The sequence below is a fragment of the Durio zibethinus genome, chromosome 19 (genome assembly GCF_047325235.1).
Source record: "Durio zibethinus cultivar Kanyao isolate XHJ-2024 chromosome 19, ASM4732523v1, whole genome shotgun sequence".
In the NCBI taxonomy this organism is placed as follows: domain Eukaryota; kingdom Viridiplantae; phylum Streptophyta; class Magnoliopsida; order Malvales; family Malvaceae; genus Durio; species Durio zibethinus.
The window spans coordinates 1842447-1858541 of NC_143180.1; the positions used below are offsets into that span (position 1 = coordinate 1842447).

Below are 16095 nucleotides of genomic sequence, written 5' to 3' on the forward strand. Positions count from 1 at the left end.
AAAAATAAGTAAAAAATCATGACAAATGAGAGCTATTTTTCATTTATCATCATCTAATTTGTCCTTTCGTAAACTTTTAATTTTGTCGGTGTGCTGTTGCTCTGCTGATTTCAAATCTGGATTAAAAAAAAAGAGTTATGATAAATTAACCATTAATATAAAACTTAATCAAATGAAGAAATACAAAATTAATACTACTAATAAGTCCAAAAAGTCATCATATCAAAATCAACATAAGCTTTCATAACTTTTAACATGGAGATAAAAATATCTTATTCTTCGTAATTTCATGCAAATTTTAATTGAAAAACTGCCAAAGAAAAATTCATCAATAAGTAACTTCCTTATGTATTACAGGCATTGGCTTCCAAACATAGCGCTCGTAGCTCAGTGGATAGAGCGTCTGTTTCCTAAGCAGAAAGTCGTAGGTTCGACCCCTACCTGGCGCGCATTTTTTTCCTGTCAATATATAAATTTTATGACTGAAAAAGATTGAGAAATGAAGAGCTTTCCAAGCTTTAATTTCATCATAAAATATGATTGGAACTCTGATAATTACATCTTTTACTAACGTACACTCAAAGTATATGATCCCTCTGCACCACCAAAGACAATAGAGATTATTACATGGATTTAAAATTATTACATGGAGAAAAAAAAACAACAATCCTTTGATCATCTGCTGTTTATTAGCTTTATCAAATCTTTTTTTTCTCATTGTTTTTCAGTCACAAATTTTCACATTCTTCTGGCCTCTTTCATTCTCGTGTCTACTCTTAAGCTTTGATTCTCAAAGCTGTCAGGAAAGTTTGTCTAGCATTGTGGAAGGTCAATCGGAGGCGGTAGAATTGACTCGTTCGGGCCTTTACCATTGTCTACCAGGAATGCCATCTTAAGTCCCCATGTTGTATGAACTTCTAAATGGCAATGGAAAAACCAGACCCCTAAAAAACAAGTTTATAATATTAGAACATTGTCTATTGTAAGAAATTTTGGTTGCTGGTAGTGAAAGCAAGCTGAATAGACAGTTCATGAAGAGCTTGCTTGATATGGAAGTAAAATAGTAGCAGTTTCATTTCGAAGAAAATAGAAAAAAAAGTGTTAAATTTCTCTATAAAAGACAGATAGAAGTTGCAAGCTCGTTATCAGGAATAAGATTGATAGCAACAAAGCATTAAGTTCCAAACTAATTCAACGTACCCGGGTTATCTGCTCTGAATCTGATTGCAGTCCATCCAGCAGTTGGTACACTTATCGTGTTCCTCTCGACAGGATCAACTAGATTGAATTTCAGTGGATCCTTGTTCGGATCAAAATTTCCCACCCCTCTTCCAATTACAAAGAAGTTGAATCCATGCAGATGGGTTGGATGACTCTCAGGTGCTATTATAGAGTTTCCTTGAATTACTAATTGAACTGTTGAATTATAGGCCAGTCTGTATACTCTGGTGCCATTCATTGTTTGTAGATTGGATGGTGGAGTTCCGGTATAATTGAAAGGTATTAGTGGCTGTCCTGGAAAATCATCTGTGAAAACCCCTTTTATGCTATAGTAATGTGCTTGAAGCAGAGCTGTAGTTGGCATGACAAAAGAGACATTGTTTATAGCTGCTACACCCCTGCTACCATTAAAGCACGTAGCACAAGGGTTGATCCCAACCCCAATGGTGAAAAATAGTGAGTGATCAACGGTTAAAGGGACATTGGCTGGATATTCTTTCGAATTAAGGCTTCGAAGAGCTTCAGAAAAAACTGATGTTACGGCTGTTGCATTTACAGGAGGAATGCTGGTCAAGGTAGTTGGAGTAAAGGCAAGGGTGTGGTTGTAGCGTAAGAATCCCATTCCGGTCAAATTGTCAACGGCAACAATGGTGTCCATGAATGGAGATATGGCTATTAAATACTTCCCAATGCCCTGATCTGCTGTAAGAAGAGCAGTTGTTGTTTGTCCTGGACCAAGAAATAATGTGTCAGTTTTAAAAGGTTTAGTGTAAGCTGCATCAACTTCCACAACAGTCAGATTATGGCCGGCAATTTTGAAGAAGAGCTCATCATTCACAGCTGCATTGACAACCCGTAGCAAATAGGTCCTTCCATTTTGGACATGCAAAGTATATGCACCTGCATTCACAGAATGACAGAACTTTGTTAACTGAACTGAGGCATGATCAGCTACACACTTACTTACTAGTCTAAGCTTCTTTTTTTTTTCCCTAAAAAAGTGATTTTCCATGCGCTTTTCCGCCCTTACAATGGAAAGAAAATACAAATGTTATGATTGTGATCAAACAAAGCATAAGGTTATATATAGCCCATGCTAGTACCTTCAGAAGAACAGTTAGGAACTGGCCCTGCATGGCCATTAATTGTGTGTGCATCTGATATATTTGGAGGCAAACCAGTTTGCATTGCCTGATTGACCACAGCTTCAGTATCTGCCTTCCACCATTCCCCTAAAATTCAAAGAACATAATCCACTTTATTAACATATTGGTTTCATTATATTATTTGATGCAGGCAAAAACAAGCCCAAAGTTAACCGCAGCTCACCTAATATGATTACTTTTTCCTTATCAGGCTTGGGAAATGGATAAGGGACACTTTTCTTGGGCAAGATAACAATGGCACCATGCATGGTTGACCTCAGCCAGGAAATATGTGCATGCCAAAGGAGTGTCCCTCTTTGACCTGTGAGGGTGAAGTTGTAAAGGAAGTTCTGACCTGGCTGAATTGGGCACTGTGTGATATATGCTGGTCCATCAGACCAACCTGTTCGAAATTGTCTGACCCCATGCCTGCAAATATAGCAAGAAAAAAAAAGTCATCAGGCTGCAATTTGTAGATTTTAGTAAATCAGTTATTGAGTTCTAGGAGATCTTTCTGATAAACTTGCTTACCAGTGGATTGTAACATTGTATTGAACATGATTGGTGACCCTTACGAGTACGTTATCGTCTTCTCTTGCATAAAGAGTTGGCCCTGGAAACTTCCCATTGACAGTCACAATAGGCTTGGTGGCACAAAGCCTTGTTGTGTTTTTCAAGACCACCTGATCAGAAAATTAAGATAAATTTCTCTGTTCTACTGTTTTTAATTCTTTTCTTTTTACAGTTATTTCTGGCCTGTACATTTCTTTCAAAAAACAATGTGTAAAAATAATAGTATCCTATTTGCTGACAACTTTTACAGATGCTCAGCCATTTTCTTGGCATTGGGTAAGAAAATTAAGTGTTCAAATGAGGTAGGTATATGGAAGATGAGAGCAAAAGTCAAATGAGAATATGTAGCTTGGCTTCATTGGGAAATATGATAATGTTTCCTCCTGATTCTGTCAGGTTTTCCATTGAAGTAGCAACTTTTTGACCCTTTTAAACCCAAATGGTTAAAAGTAAAAGGCATTAATTTTTTGAAAGTATCAAGGATTTTACTTCCGATAGTCAATGATTAATCTGAAATTATCACTGTTCTTATGGCTTTCTCAATGAAACAAAACAATATTCCCACCTCTAGGTACTTGAGTTTGCCGGAGATTGAATCCTAGTCGTTTAAATTAAAATTTCAGCATTCTACCAACAAAACATATGACATGTCCGAAAATAGAATAGACGTAAACTACAATGAAGAACTGCAACAGACACCTATAAAAGTACTTACAGTGAAACTGTAATGCCGAATCTTACAGTCTACCAATGCCGGAAATAGAACAGTCATAAACAGCAATGCTTGAACCCAGTACATGACCATCCTTGCTCTTTCAGACTCTCACTCTCCCTTTATCTCCAACTCGGTCTCTTCCAAGATTGATTTATTTCCAGCTATCTTTAGAAGAAACCAATGTCTGACACTACCTTTATAACTTCATATATAAAGGAATAAAATCTTTGATGTAATGTCATTTTACCTGGTTAGGTGAATGAAAAGATGCATATAGACAGGTATTTGCTTCTCAAAGTTTCCTTGGATGTTACATAAAGTAGCAAAGTCATGGTACGGTTTTGGAGTTGCCATTTTCAACTGACTGATACTTCATTTGAGTTTGAAACTTACTTCCCATCTGCATTTGTTTCTCTATCTCTACAACATTTATATATATCCTGTTTTCAAAGGCTTCCTTCTTCATTACAAATATTTTAATTTCATGTAGTTTTGGGCACTTAGTTTCCATTTGTACATGTCTTTCTCTAGTTGTTTTCGTATTATTATGAAAATGCATATAGTTTAATACCATTCTATTTTTTAATGGCAAAGGCCCCAACTTTTTAAGCATATAACATATGAAAAAGCATATATGTTAGAACATATACATGTTTCTGCAACTTTAGTTTCCATTTAGTCGATGAAAAATGAGTAATAGAGAAGATAAGAACACAAGAATACTATGAAATCCATGGTTTTTATAATGATGATGTACATTCACGAGAGAAAAGCAATACATAAAATATAGTAAAATCCTATATCCTATGAACGGTTAAATTCTTCTAAGTTGTTATGAAACAATACATAAAAATCCTTTTGAATACATTGTTGTAGATCAATTCATGCAACACAAGAATGAGAAATATAGAGATGACAACTTAATTATTACATTTGATTTAAATGGTTTAAATATAAAGACTTTCTTAAAGTAAAACTAAATAATTATTCAAATCTTATTGTTTTATTGCAATTAATCGAGTTTTGAATATTTATTTTCTTTTAATTGATCCTTCAAATATCTATTTTCATCCAATTAGACTTTCATTTGAATAGAAATTTAATAATCAATTGTCAATATGGGTTTAATCGAATGAAACAGATGTTTGAAGCTCTATTAATTGCAACAAAACCACAGAAATTTGGATGATTATTTAATTTTAGTTAAAAAAATTTTTATACTTTAATAATTTTAAATATATTTTTTCAAATCAATAATATAATAATAAGAGATTATTACAATTGATTTTAAATATATTCTCAAAATTTACATAAAATGTGTATTAATTAGAGGGAGCTAGGATGTATCTCTATCACTTAAGAAGTTTACTTTTTGGGTTAAAGCACTTAAATGGTAGTTTTAAACTTTGATTTTAATTGCATGGCATTGATAGCTGTTTTCCTGGCTGAAATATGATTCTAGATTTGGTATAGCTAAAGCTTCTGAATTTATGATTCTAGATTTTAATTATAACAGCAGCCGACCTTCCAGAAGAGTATAAATACATGAAATATAGAATATATGGGAGCTATGGTGGTGGGTAATGGTCAATGTATAAATGTATTGATGTGGAGGAATAAGGGATAACTTTATAGTTGAGAAATAGTTTTCAAAGATGATGGATCAATGGCCTTGTCAGCTGTCCAGAAGCTTTGAGGAATTTAATTAGATGGGTGTTTCTGCTCTTTGCAGTAACACTCAACTTGCCTAGAAATTGATCTCAAATCTCACATCTTTTTCACCTTTTTTTTTTGTTTCAAACCCCACATTTCTTACTAACTAATTACCATTCTACTTGTTTTAAAGGTGGTGATTTTTTTTTTTTTGGTTGGGATCCTTAGCCTCAAAGACAACCAAACTAATAGTTGATTAATTAGTAGGATCATTTTGCTAGGAAGAACTAGCGAAAATTAGTCCAGTTGGTAAAGAGAGAAGTTTCTTTTCTTTGTCAATTAAAGTTCGATTTTCGTAAGAAGCACTTCGAGATTAAAACTTTGCATGCATTAAGCCGAAGTAGAGAAGTGCAACTATGCAACTTTAAGATTGTTTGGAGAGGAAATTAGGTTAAAAAAAGTATTATTAAAAAAAATTTGCTAGGAAGGTGACTTTTTGAGGATTGCTGGTAGCAGCCTTTAAGGATAAAATACACCACCTTGACCTAAGAACTCAAAAAGCTTAATAAATGAGTCGTATTTCCATTTCTGTGCAGATGAGTAATGCATTTTCTTTCCATTTTTTAATTCTTCAGAAAGAATTTTTGCATTTGACATCCTAACAAATTGACACTTATGAACTACCATTTCAGATTAAAAACAGGATTGTTGCAGAAGTTAGTTTATAAGAGTACATATTTCCACTAGCAGATCAATCTCACCAAGCTCAATATTTAACTTCAGAAATATAAAATATGTCAGCTGATTGTAGGCACATAGCTCAATCTGGATACTTACGGAGTGACCGTAAAGTTCCAGTGAAAGATGGGGATGTGATCAATATTGCATGGCTCAAAATGCTATAAAAAATATCATTCCGAAGAGAAGGAAATTGAATTTGATAAGTTGGTGCAGAGCTTTCACTTTATTAATTTAAGAGTGTTTGATTGAATTTTAATGTTTGAGCATTTTGTTTGACCTAATAGATCAATCCCCGAAACCTGTAAAAGTCCCAAGATTGGATGTGAGGAGGCGTGTTTGAGTTGTCTCCAAACGAATGTTACCTACAAGTCTGACCAAAAAACATAAAATCAATTAAGGTACCTGTTCTGTTCTCCTAGGAACACAGACAATTTAGCGTCAAGTTTGTAGCTGTTAACACCGGCACGTGACTTATGAAGTATTATATGAGATTTGGGGTGTTATAGTATTGTAAAATGGTATTTTCAAGATAATACAGTACAATATGGAAGTTAATTTTGCCCCCAAAAATTTGTTGAAGAAGGTAATGATACTGACATTAATCAACAAGTTACTGGAACTTTCTTGGATTCAGCCTCAATGGCACCCTGGATCCTGCTAATGCAAGATTTATAGAGAAATCCTAGATAATCAATGATGCTGTCCTCCAATGCACCTTCCAAGGGATCTATCTCAAATGACCAGTTAACAAGCGTTGAGTCATCTCCATAATCTATAAGCTTTAAGGAGTTTATGGATCCATCTAAACCCATATTGCTTGCTTCCATTTTGTAAACATAACTGTGTGATGTTGTGTCCATTGCAACCAGCTTCTCTTTGATCCATGACCTTTCGCCATCTTGTTGAGGGAACATGAAGCCGGAGACTAGTCTTGTATAGCCAGGTATACCTTCATTTCCTGCTAAGTCAGTGCATCTCTCAACCATTGGCATCCATTCAGATAATCTTTTTGTTTGAGAAACAATGGTCCAGACTTTGTCAAGGGGTGACTCGACTATTCCACTGACTGATCCATGCCATTTCCTCTGTCCTGTTTCAATTGCCTGCAAAGAAAATTGAAACTTAAAAAAAGGCAATACATTCAATATCTCCCAATTATTAGTTGGAATTTAAGTTCTATAACTAATAAGGTTGATGCAGACCACAAATTTTGACATGCAGCATGAACCTAGAATCTTCAATAAACAATATGAGACTAGTATTTCATACAATGATACAAATCAAAGGGGGGAAAACACCTAAAATTGCAAGGATAAGTGAATGTAATCTGCCAAATATGTACCATATTTTTATTTTTCGGTTATGTTTGGTGATTGGTAGTTCGATTGAAAGCAGAAGGTTCCCTGCTAGCAAAATAATGCTAAGATTTATGATTTATTCTTGGTATTGACATAAATGTTGTAATGTAACAATCTGCAGCTCTAATGCTCATAGCAGTCCATAGTTTCTTCTGAATGAATCTTAGAAAAAAGTGTTAGGCTTTGGCATTATTCTTTGGATATGCCGAAGACAGCACGCAAGGGGGTTAAATCCTAGGCTTAACTTCTTAAGTATTCACTATATTTTAATCATAATTCTAGGTGTTCTTTGTTCCTTATAATTCCTTTCAACAGTTAAACAACCTTGGTTTTTAGGAAAGGTCCAACAGATCATTGATATGTATTTTGAAAGTGTTGAAGGACATACTATCATCCATGTTAGTGACTATATTCACTTTTTGGATTTAGTTGTATCATTTGGATAGATCAATCCGATAATTACTCTATAAGCAGAGGTTATAAAATGATATCTAAAGAATACAACATGATTAATTGATTATTAGAAATGATTAGGGGGTGTCTTATATTTTACAATTCTTCTAATTAAGGATATGGATATCCAAATTGCTTCCTATTATAGGAAGATGTTGCTTCTTATAGCATCAAAGTTGTTCTTCTTATTCCAACTTAAAAATGATTGGAATTGTGAAAAGAAAATTGTTGGAATTGTTTTTCTTAACCTGCTGAGCGATCAAACCCGAAAATTCTAAGCTTGATGAATATAACTTGTAATCATATTCATAGAAGAATGAGGTTCATTGGCCCTGGAATAATTTTATGCGCACTTCTGCAGCTTTGCTTCAAGTCCCATTAAAGGTCAAGAAGCAAATACTTTTCAGGGAAAAAATATGCTGAAAGGAGCTCAGCCTTTTTATAACTCTTAAGTCTCATCATAATTGGAACATTTCATCCACTATTTTACAACTTCTATATGGAATAGCTTAAGTTTTGAGAGTTGAGACAAAAAGAAAAGAAAAGGCTGAAAGGAAATAAAAAAACATTGTTGCTTAGGCAGCAGCTCCAACAGGTATCCCTGGTTTGAGCCTTGAGGATCCGTATAGAGTTTCTTCGAAGCGGATAATCTCATTCTTGGAACCATATGCAACTTGAGTTCTATCATCAAGGTTATTGATCACTTTGTCTAGAACTGACCGATGACCATCACTACTGTAACCACCGGCTTTCTCAATCAAGAATCCTAATGGAGCTACCTCAAATAACAGCCTCAGCTTGGCTTTGGCAGATGGTGATGCCACATTTGTGAAGATACCTTTCTCTTTTACAATGATCTTTAGATAAAACAAATAGTAAATCATTTAAAATTGAAAACAATGTGAACTATAGGGAAAACCAAGTTATGGAAGAAGATGGGCATACCTGGTTGACATCAGGTACCATTCCACCAGTGTACCTCAATGTGTATTTCTCTCTCACATAGTAGTTGATCAACTGTTTTTTAAAATATAAAAGACAATAAGAGTTAAAGCAATAATATTCCCTCATTAAAAGAATTAGGAAAAGTTAAATTTAGTTGACTTGAACCTTATCATATTCAGGGTTGTCAAATGTGGCTCTCAAATTTCCAGGGGAAAACATTTTTCCCTCACCAATTTCTGTGGTGTCCTTGACATGTTGCCATTTTCCTGATAAATGCAGCAGGGAAACATCATTTTAGAGTGAAAAAGAGGACTTAGGTACTCGATACTTATTCCTTAATCCTTGCCTACATTTGTGTAGGAATAATCTTCAAAAAGTTAGGTACTGCTTCTGAACTGAGACTTGTCCAACTAAATAGGATGGTCATTTTCTGATTGCAAATTTGATACTAAATGTTGTTGCAACTTGCACGTACCTTCATCAAGGAGGAGGAATTCATGGGTGCCAGGAATGTCCTTAAGTGCAAGGACATATGTAGTTCGAGGACCGAAAATTCCCATTGCTGCAGCAACTTGATCTCTTCCTGTTACTCCAGTTAACTTATCACCAGGCCACACTCCAAAGATGGTGCCTACGGTGAAATTTGTGTCGACAATACTAGAGCCGTCAAGGGGATCAAAAGCAACACTGAATCCACCTGTTCATATATGACCAGCCATTCAGTTTTACTTGATCATTGAGTCTACAAGTTTTGAAATTTGGGTCAAAATTTTTAACAGAGGAAAAAAAAGCCTACCTTCAGCAGGGCCTCCCATGTCTTGAAGCTCAGGAATTTCTTCTGAGCATGCATATTTACAGAAGTGTGAGTAAGTCAAGGCCTGTACGTGGATCATAACCAAAAAATCATTAATTTCATAATTCATAGTCAAATTGCTAGAAGATATGGACATGAATGGTTGTAGAAATTATTGTTCCTTGATGAAAATAACTTAACAATTGAAAAAATAAAGAAAAAATTAGGTGGCAGAAAAGGGCATTCCTTTTAGAACTCAATCTAAGAATAAAATATTGGAAATTCAATGCTTTTCCGATAATCTGAATAAGACAGATAAAAACTCTTAAAATATGATCATGGAACCTGTAAGAAATCTTTTAAAAATGACCAAATAGAGTGTTTTATTTGCCCAACAATATATATGATTTACCTCTCTTATAGTTATTTTTCACCAGGATTAATAACTGATATGTCAAAAAAGGCTATGCAGAAGTCAAGTTAGAGAACATTTTTAATATTCTTCGTCCAAATGTCACCCGAATAGCTTATAGGAGCCTCTTTTAATGGTAATTCTAACCTCAAAAAGAAGCTTGTTGGCAAGCAAATCCACAGCAAGCTGCTCATCTCCAAAGGAATTGACACAAGCTGTACCTCCACATGAAGCTGTCCTGACCTTGAAAGCGATTGTCCTCAATGCTTCTCCCATGCACATCATCAATGTAATCAGTCTCTTGTCTGGGGTTGCCTTTGTAAGGAACTCCTCCTAAAACCACATAAAACCATTCAAAATTAACTTTTTATATTCAACTCATTCCTTGATTCAAGTAGCCAAAGCAAAACTATCAAAGTTTTGCCTATGTCAACTTACCAGACTGTCTCCAATCTCACATCTTGTCACAAGGGAACAGTTCTCTGTCTTTGAGACTTTCAATGATGATCTTGGCACAACCCTCAGTGATTCCCCAAAAATCGAGCTTGATTTAAGGCTCTGCCATACAAATATTCAGTACAATAATCCTTTATAGAAATATATACTCATGGCAAAATGATTCACGTAACCTAAGTTATTTATCAGACCATGAATATAAGAAAAGGAAGCTTGACATGAATTAATGCAAGCCAAGCATGCATGGTATTAACTGAAATATATAATCATACCCTTGAGCTGAAGGAAGGAGATGTTGATGGTGGGGAGACTAATGCAGTGGAATGCTTAGAGGAGACACTAGGAAGAACAATCCCACGCGCATAGCACGTGACACCAGTCTCCATTGTTGGCAAAAAAAGTTTCAACTTCGAAGGACAAGGAATTATAAATCCTGCAAGAAGGCCTGATATCAATCTTCAAAAATCTCTTTCATGTAGCAAGGGAGGAGGACAGTAGATAAGCAGTTAACAGTGTTGTGACAAGAGGCAGATGGTGAGAGGATAGGCTTAAAATCAAGTGGGGAAATAGGGGAAGAGGAAAGGAAAGGGTATGAGCTTAACTGAGCATCTCTCATTAATGTGTGGCTATGGTCCAATATTTTGAAGAGATGTGATAGTGAAGGCTATGCCTTGGAAGGGGGCCTTCCTTTGTTTTTCTGCATATTTACAGCCAACAAATATATATATATATATATATATATTAACTTTGAGTTATTGCAGCCAACTAAGTACTAATTTTAGATGGAATACTTGTTAGTTAAATTTTTTTAAAGTTGTGGATTTGAAATGATTTAGACGAGTAATGTAATTGTTTTATAAATTAAGTAAATAAAAGTTAATGATTAATGAATTCGAAAAAAATTAAATATTTATCGTATTTTTTAAATAAATTAAATGATACAAATTGAATGATTAAAATAGATTAAAAATTTTAAAAAAATTTATTTGACTATTAGACAATAACATTCTAACTATTTAATGTTAATTTATGATATTTAGATACCACATTATGTAAAAAATAAGTTGGATTATAGCTGATATTAAACCTTAATGGATGGTTTGGATTTTATTCCGTCATGATCTTTCAAGTCAATCATCAGCAAAAATAAAACCAAAAGGCTTTAAATTTGGGCTTTGTACACTTTGGGCTGGACCTTAAATTAGGCTGAAGCAAAATTTGAACCCAAAAAGAACCCAATTTGATTGGGCTTTGAAGATTAGGCTTTATACCTTAAAACCTGTAAAAAAAAATACCTTCTTGGACACTCTCCATTTCTGCCCTGCCCTGCCCTGACTTCATCCTCTCTTATCAGTTATCATCGCAGTTCAAAGCTCTACTCCTTTTCTATGGAGTCCATGGTTTCTTCTGGGGTTTTAACTAAAAATCAAGCCTCCCTTTTAAGCCCTTTGCAACCAAGAAAACTCCGATCTCTAAGAAACATCTCTAGTTTGTACACTACTAAACATACCCATCAATTCTCTAATGCTCCCTTTCAGCTTTCCATAGCTTTTTCAAGCAGAAGCCATGGCTTCAGACAGGTTTCACTTAATCCTCCTGGCTCTAGCTTTTTCGAGATTTATTTTTTAATGATGGAACTCAGTTTCTGTTTGGGTTTTGGAAAAAAAGTTGATTTTTTTTAATCTGGGTATTTGTTAAATTTGATTTTAGGGTGGTAAATGCTAGTTTTAACAAGTACCTACATTTCTTTTTGGGTTTTAAATTGTCATGTATGATTGTCTAGAGGATTGCAAGTGGCTTTTGGGGTGAAAGATTAGTTTTTTTTTTTTTTTTTGTAGGTGATTAACATGTCTAGAGATAATTCTTGTGAGTTCGAATTGTCGACTTTAACAGCATTGTCACCTTTGGACGGTCGTTATTGGGGCAAAGTGAAGGACTTGTCCCTCTATATGAGTGAATATGGGCTTATTTACTTTAGAGTTCTTGTTGAGGTAATCTTCTAATCAGCATCCTCTTGATATATTCATTTTGTAATGTAATTTCGTTTTGAATTGTTGGTTCTATATGCCTACTTGCTTTGTTTCAGTCTCTTGTTTTTTGCACATTGTTGAAATGAATTGTTTTTGACAACTTGATCATTGTTGGAGCAAACCTAATTCATGTACATCTTAGAAATTGAATTGATTTAGAAATTCAGCTTAGCATAGTTGAATTATGGCTTGATTTGATGAACTTCAACTGTGATAAATGTCAAGCTGACCAGCATAATCTTATTGGAAATATTGGAAACTGTGGGTGCTGTGAATCTAAGGGCAAGACAAATTCTGTAACACTTGACTGAAGGTTTCCAACTTTAGAGATAAGTCGGTGAAATGTAAACTATATGAGCACACTTGTGGTTGATGTATAGAGTTCATTGACTGATTTCCAAACCCAATAAAGTTAAAATCTATGTATAGTTTCGTCATATAAGTCAATGAACTTCATTTTCTTTCTTTTTATGTGCTTTCTTGAAGGACCCTTTTTAAATATAAATACTCTGTCAGATTAAATGGTTGCTGAAGCTTTCACAAATTCCTGAAGTCACTGAGGTTCCAAGCTTCAGTGTAGAAGCTCAGTCTTATTTGCAAGGATTGATTGATGGATTTAGTATGGATGATGCTTTGGAAGTTAAAAGAATAGAGAGAGTAACTAACCATGATGTAAAAGCAGTGGAATACTTCCTGAAACAGAAATGCCAATCACATCCTGAGATTGCTAAGGTTATTGCCACACTATCCTTTCTGTTTGACTTAAATTCTTTGGGAATTTTACGATTAAATTACATTTTCTCTCTGGTTTCAGGTGCTTGAATTTTTCCATTTTGCTTGCACATCCGAGGACATAAACAACCTTGCCCATGCATTGATGCTGAAAGAAGCAATGACCAAAGTCATGTTTCCAACTATGGAGAAATTGATTGAGGCAATATGTAAGATGGCTAAGGCTAATGCAAGCATTTCTATGCTTTCTCGCACACATGGCCAGGTAGAAGAGTGATTTCATGCTTAGAATTAATCATCTCACTGTTAATGTGTCATAAGGTACTCATCGAATGATTTTTTGATTCATACATCAGTCTTTGAACTCTCAAATTAATCACACTTTTTCTTTTTTTTTTGAGAGAAGAGAAAGAAAGACCATGTTTAATCCCATGATTGCTTAAATTTTCTTTAATTGCATGTGATTTATTACTATTAATTACTCAAGAAAATGCTGTTATTACTTGATCACTTAAATCTTTGGTTTCTTTCAGCCAGCTTCACCTACAACGTTAGGAAAGGAGATGGCCATTTTTACCGTCAGGCTAAGCAGAGAAAGGCGAGAAATTTCTCAAGTTGAGATGATGGGCAAGTTTGCTGGTGCAGTTGGAAATTACAATGCCCATCTTGTTGCATATCCTAATATTAACTGGCCTCAAATTGCAGAAGAATTTGTGACTTCTCTTGGATTAAAGTTTAACCCCTATGTTACTCAGGTATGTTTCCTGCACTCCTTAATCTTATATAGTAAAAGTATATATGTCAACTGAAGCCTGAAGGAATAACACTTCTAGTTAGCCTCACGTGGATATGATCAGTAATGAGTTTATGTGCTTCACCTGGAATAGAACTGGTAATTATGCAATCTTGTCAAAGTGTTGATGTATTCTTCTGATTGAATATATCTGGTTTTGCTGTTTGCAGATTGAGACGCACGATTACATGGCAAAACTTTATTATGCAATTATCCGTTTTAACAATATATTGATTGACTTTGACAGAGATATGTGGGGCTACATATCTTTAGGATACTTTAAGCAGGTGAGTGTTTTGATTCAGGATGTTGACTTAAATTTATAAGTATCATTATTATGCCAACCTAATATCTTTTTGTGATAAAAATTTGGAGCAGATAACTAAGGCTGGTGAGATTGGCTCGTCAACAATGCCTCATAAAGTAAACCCTATTGATTTTGAAAACAGTGAAGGTAATCTTGGTAAGGCTAATGAAGATCTATCTTACCTAAGCATGAAGTTGCCCATTTCACGTTGGCAGGTAAGACCATATGCTAGTTCTATTCTAATATTTTAGATAGCGGGCATGATTTTATGCATGTAAACTTCATAGCTATTAGAAGTCTATTCTAACAAAGAATACATTTCTTCTTATGTGTTGAATATGCAGAGAGATTTGACTGATTCAACTGTCTTGAGGAACATGGGGGGAGGACTAGGCCATTCTCTTCTTGCTTACAAAAGTGCATTACAAGGAATAGGAAAGCTCCAGGTATGCCACTTAACAGAAAAGTTCCAATCTCCTTGAAGTGCATGGTCGTCATTTTAGTGCTGAAGGTATTTAGTAGATGAGTGCAACTTTTTAGTTATTTATCTGCAAAATTTTGGACTCTGTGATACATCAATGACTTATTGTAAGGCACATTGGTATGTTTTCTTCAACTCATAAGCTTGATATCACCTATGAAGCAACAGCTTTTGCTGATTCTTCGCCAAATTGTAGTATTGGGTTCTTTACTCTAAAAGCTTCTTCTGCTGCATGCTTCCATCCCTTTTAAACTCCATTTTCATTTTAGGTTAATGAAGCTCGAATAAGTGAAGACTTGAACGAGGCATGGGAGGTACTGGCAGAGCCAATACAGACTGTATGTATCTTCTGGTCTTCATTTATCTTATTCCATATGTTGGTTTATCTTTTTTCAAGCATAAAACAGTAGTGGGTTAGATCCTTTCGTTTGATACCTTGTCGCTTGGATGAGATGCTAGTGCTCAATTTTCAGGCTCCTTTTTCTCCCATATAAAATCCGCTTCATTTTTGTTTGTTTTTAACTTATGTATAGGTCATGCGGAGATATGGTGTTCCAGAGCCTTATGAGAAGCTAAAGGAGCTAACTAGGGGAAGGGCGGTTACCAAAGAAAGTATAAGGGAATTTATTGAAGGCTTGGAATTACCCAAAGAAGCGAAGACCCATCTTTTGAACTTAACACCACATTCCTACGTCGGAGCAGCTATTGAATTAGCCAGGACAGTAGATTCAACTGTGAACGTGATAAATGGAACCAAGGTCTTAGAAACATGTAGTTGAAAGAATTAGCCATGAAAATAATTGTTGAACCGGCAATTCATTGTTCCTTGCATTAGATGATTTTCTTGCATTAGATGAGACTGTTAAGAGTTAAAATGATATCGTATGATAGTTATCCTTAAAAAAACAAACTCGGACATGGTACAGGTGAACAATCCCTCATTGATCACATGTTGTAATAATTTTATCATGTACATTGGTTCGTAAGTCTGAGGTGAAATTTTGAAAGCGGTCTTTATGAAAATAAACTTGAAATTGTTGTGCTGAAGCTTCTGTTCCTAAAATTTCCCCCATTCCCTATGGATTCTTAATCAAGTTCCTTATCTTTCCCCCATTGCAACAAAACCATGGTTTTCTTTAACCGGTAAGACTTTGTACTTGGTAAGTAAGTTCTACGACCATATTTGTACGCTAGAATTTACCATTCAATCTTAACCATAATCGAACAACGGAGAGATTAGACGAAGTTTGAAACGTTTCTGAGAGATTCTTCAGCAGGTTTACCTTT

At 34.8% G+C, this 16095-nt stretch overlaps 4 protein-coding genes and 1 non-coding gene across 5 annotated transcripts; 2 read left to right on the plus strand and 3 right to left on the minus strand.

The window, feature by feature from the left end:
- Positions 1-376: 376 nt before the first annotated feature.
- On the plus strand, positions 377-449 carry TRNAR-CCU (transfer RNA arginine (anticodon CCU)). The gene has a single exon. It is a non-coding gene; the product is annotated as a tRNA-Arg (tRNA).
- A 45-nt stretch (positions 450-494) lies between these two features.
- Positions 495-3838, minus strand: LOC111310152 (laccase-22-like). The gene is made up of 6 exons (XM_022909314.2): positions 3655-3838; positions 2898-3049; positions 2551-2795; positions 2325-2453; positions 1201-2121; positions 495-944 (listed from the first exon to the last, which is right to left on the minus strand). Exons 1-6 carry the CDS (start codon positions 3742-3744, stop codon positions 814-816), a joined length of 1668 nt encoding a protein of 555 aa, XP_022765049.1. The 5' UTR covers positions 3745-3838; the 3' UTR covers positions 495-813.
- A 2675-nt stretch (positions 3839-6513) lies between these two features.
- Positions 6514-7217, minus strand: LOC111309484 (lachrymatory-factor synthase-like; the record flags this gene model as incomplete). The annotated part of the gene is made up of 1 exon (XM_089748180.1): positions 6514-7217. A coding segment is annotated over one exon (567 nt), but the record flags the coding sequence as incomplete, so codon positions are not given.
- Positions 7218-8276: 1059 nt separating this feature from the next.
- Positions 8277-11079, minus strand: LOC111310154 (sedoheptulose-1,7-bisphosphatase, chloroplastic-like). Its single transcript, XM_022909318.2, has 8 exons — positions 10738-11079; positions 10448-10567; positions 10157-10342; positions 9601-9682; positions 9280-9501; positions 8970-9070; positions 8805-8876; positions 8277-8716 (listed from the first exon to the last, which is right to left on the minus strand). Exons 1-8 carry the CDS (start codon positions 10849-10851, stop codon positions 8435-8437), a joined length of 1179 nt encoding a protein of 392 aa, XP_022765053.1. The 5' UTR covers positions 10852-11079; the 3' UTR covers positions 8277-8434.
- Positions 11080-11766: 687 nt separating this feature from the next.
- LOC111310153 (uncharacterized) lies at positions 11767-15855 on the plus strand. The gene is made up of 10 exons (XM_022909315.2): positions 11767-12045; positions 12304-12456; positions 13012-13227; positions 13310-13492; positions 13761-13982; positions 14191-14307; positions 14399-14542; positions 14672-14773; positions 15078-15146; positions 15342-15855. The coding sequence occupies exons 1-10, from the start codon at positions 11854-11856 to the stop codon at positions 15585-15587; spliced, it is 1644 nt and encodes a 547-aa protein (XP_022765050.2). The 5' UTR covers positions 11767-11853; the 3' UTR covers positions 15588-15855.
- The last annotated feature ends 240 nt before the right edge of the window (positions 15856-16095 follow it).

Bases quoted from the DNA above. Each gene is read 5' to 3' on its own strand.
- LOC111310154 (XM_022909318.2), bottom strand. From the start codon at position 10,851: ATGGAGACTGGTGTCACGTGCTATGCGCGTGGGATTGTTCTTCCTAGT. The intron at 9,502-9,600 runs GTAGGCTTTTTT...ATATATGAACAG, and splicing joins CATGGGAGGCCCTGCTGAAG to GTGGATTCAGTGTTGCTTTT. The intron at 8,717-8,804 runs GTATGCCCATCT...TTTTATCTAAAG, and splicing joins TGGTACCTGATGTCAACCAG to ATCATTGTAAAAGAGAAAGG.
- LOC111310152 (XM_022909314.2), bottom strand. From the start codon at position 3,744: ATGGTCATGTACTGGGTTCAAGCATTGCTGTTTATGACTGTTCTATTT. The intron at 3,050-3,654 runs GTAAGTACTTTT...TTTTCTGATCAG, and splicing joins TTCGGCATTACAGTTTCACT to GTGGTCTTGAAAAACACAAC. The intron at 2,796-2,897 runs GTAAGCAAGTTT...CTATATTTGCAG, and splicing joins TACAATGTTACAATCCACTG to GCATGGGGTCAGACAATTTC.
- LOC111310153 (XM_022909315.2), top strand. From the start codon at position 11,854: ATGGAGTCCATGGTTTCTTCTGGGGTTTTAACTAAAAATCAAGCCTCC. The intron at 13,228-13,309 runs GTTATTGCCACA...CTCTGGTTTCAG, and splicing joins CACATCCTGAGATTGCTAAG to GTGCTTGAATTTTTCCATTT. The intron at 14,774-15,077 runs GTATGCCACTTA...TTTTCATTTTAG, and splicing joins AAGGAATAGGAAAGCTCCAG to GTTAATGAAGCTCGAATAAG.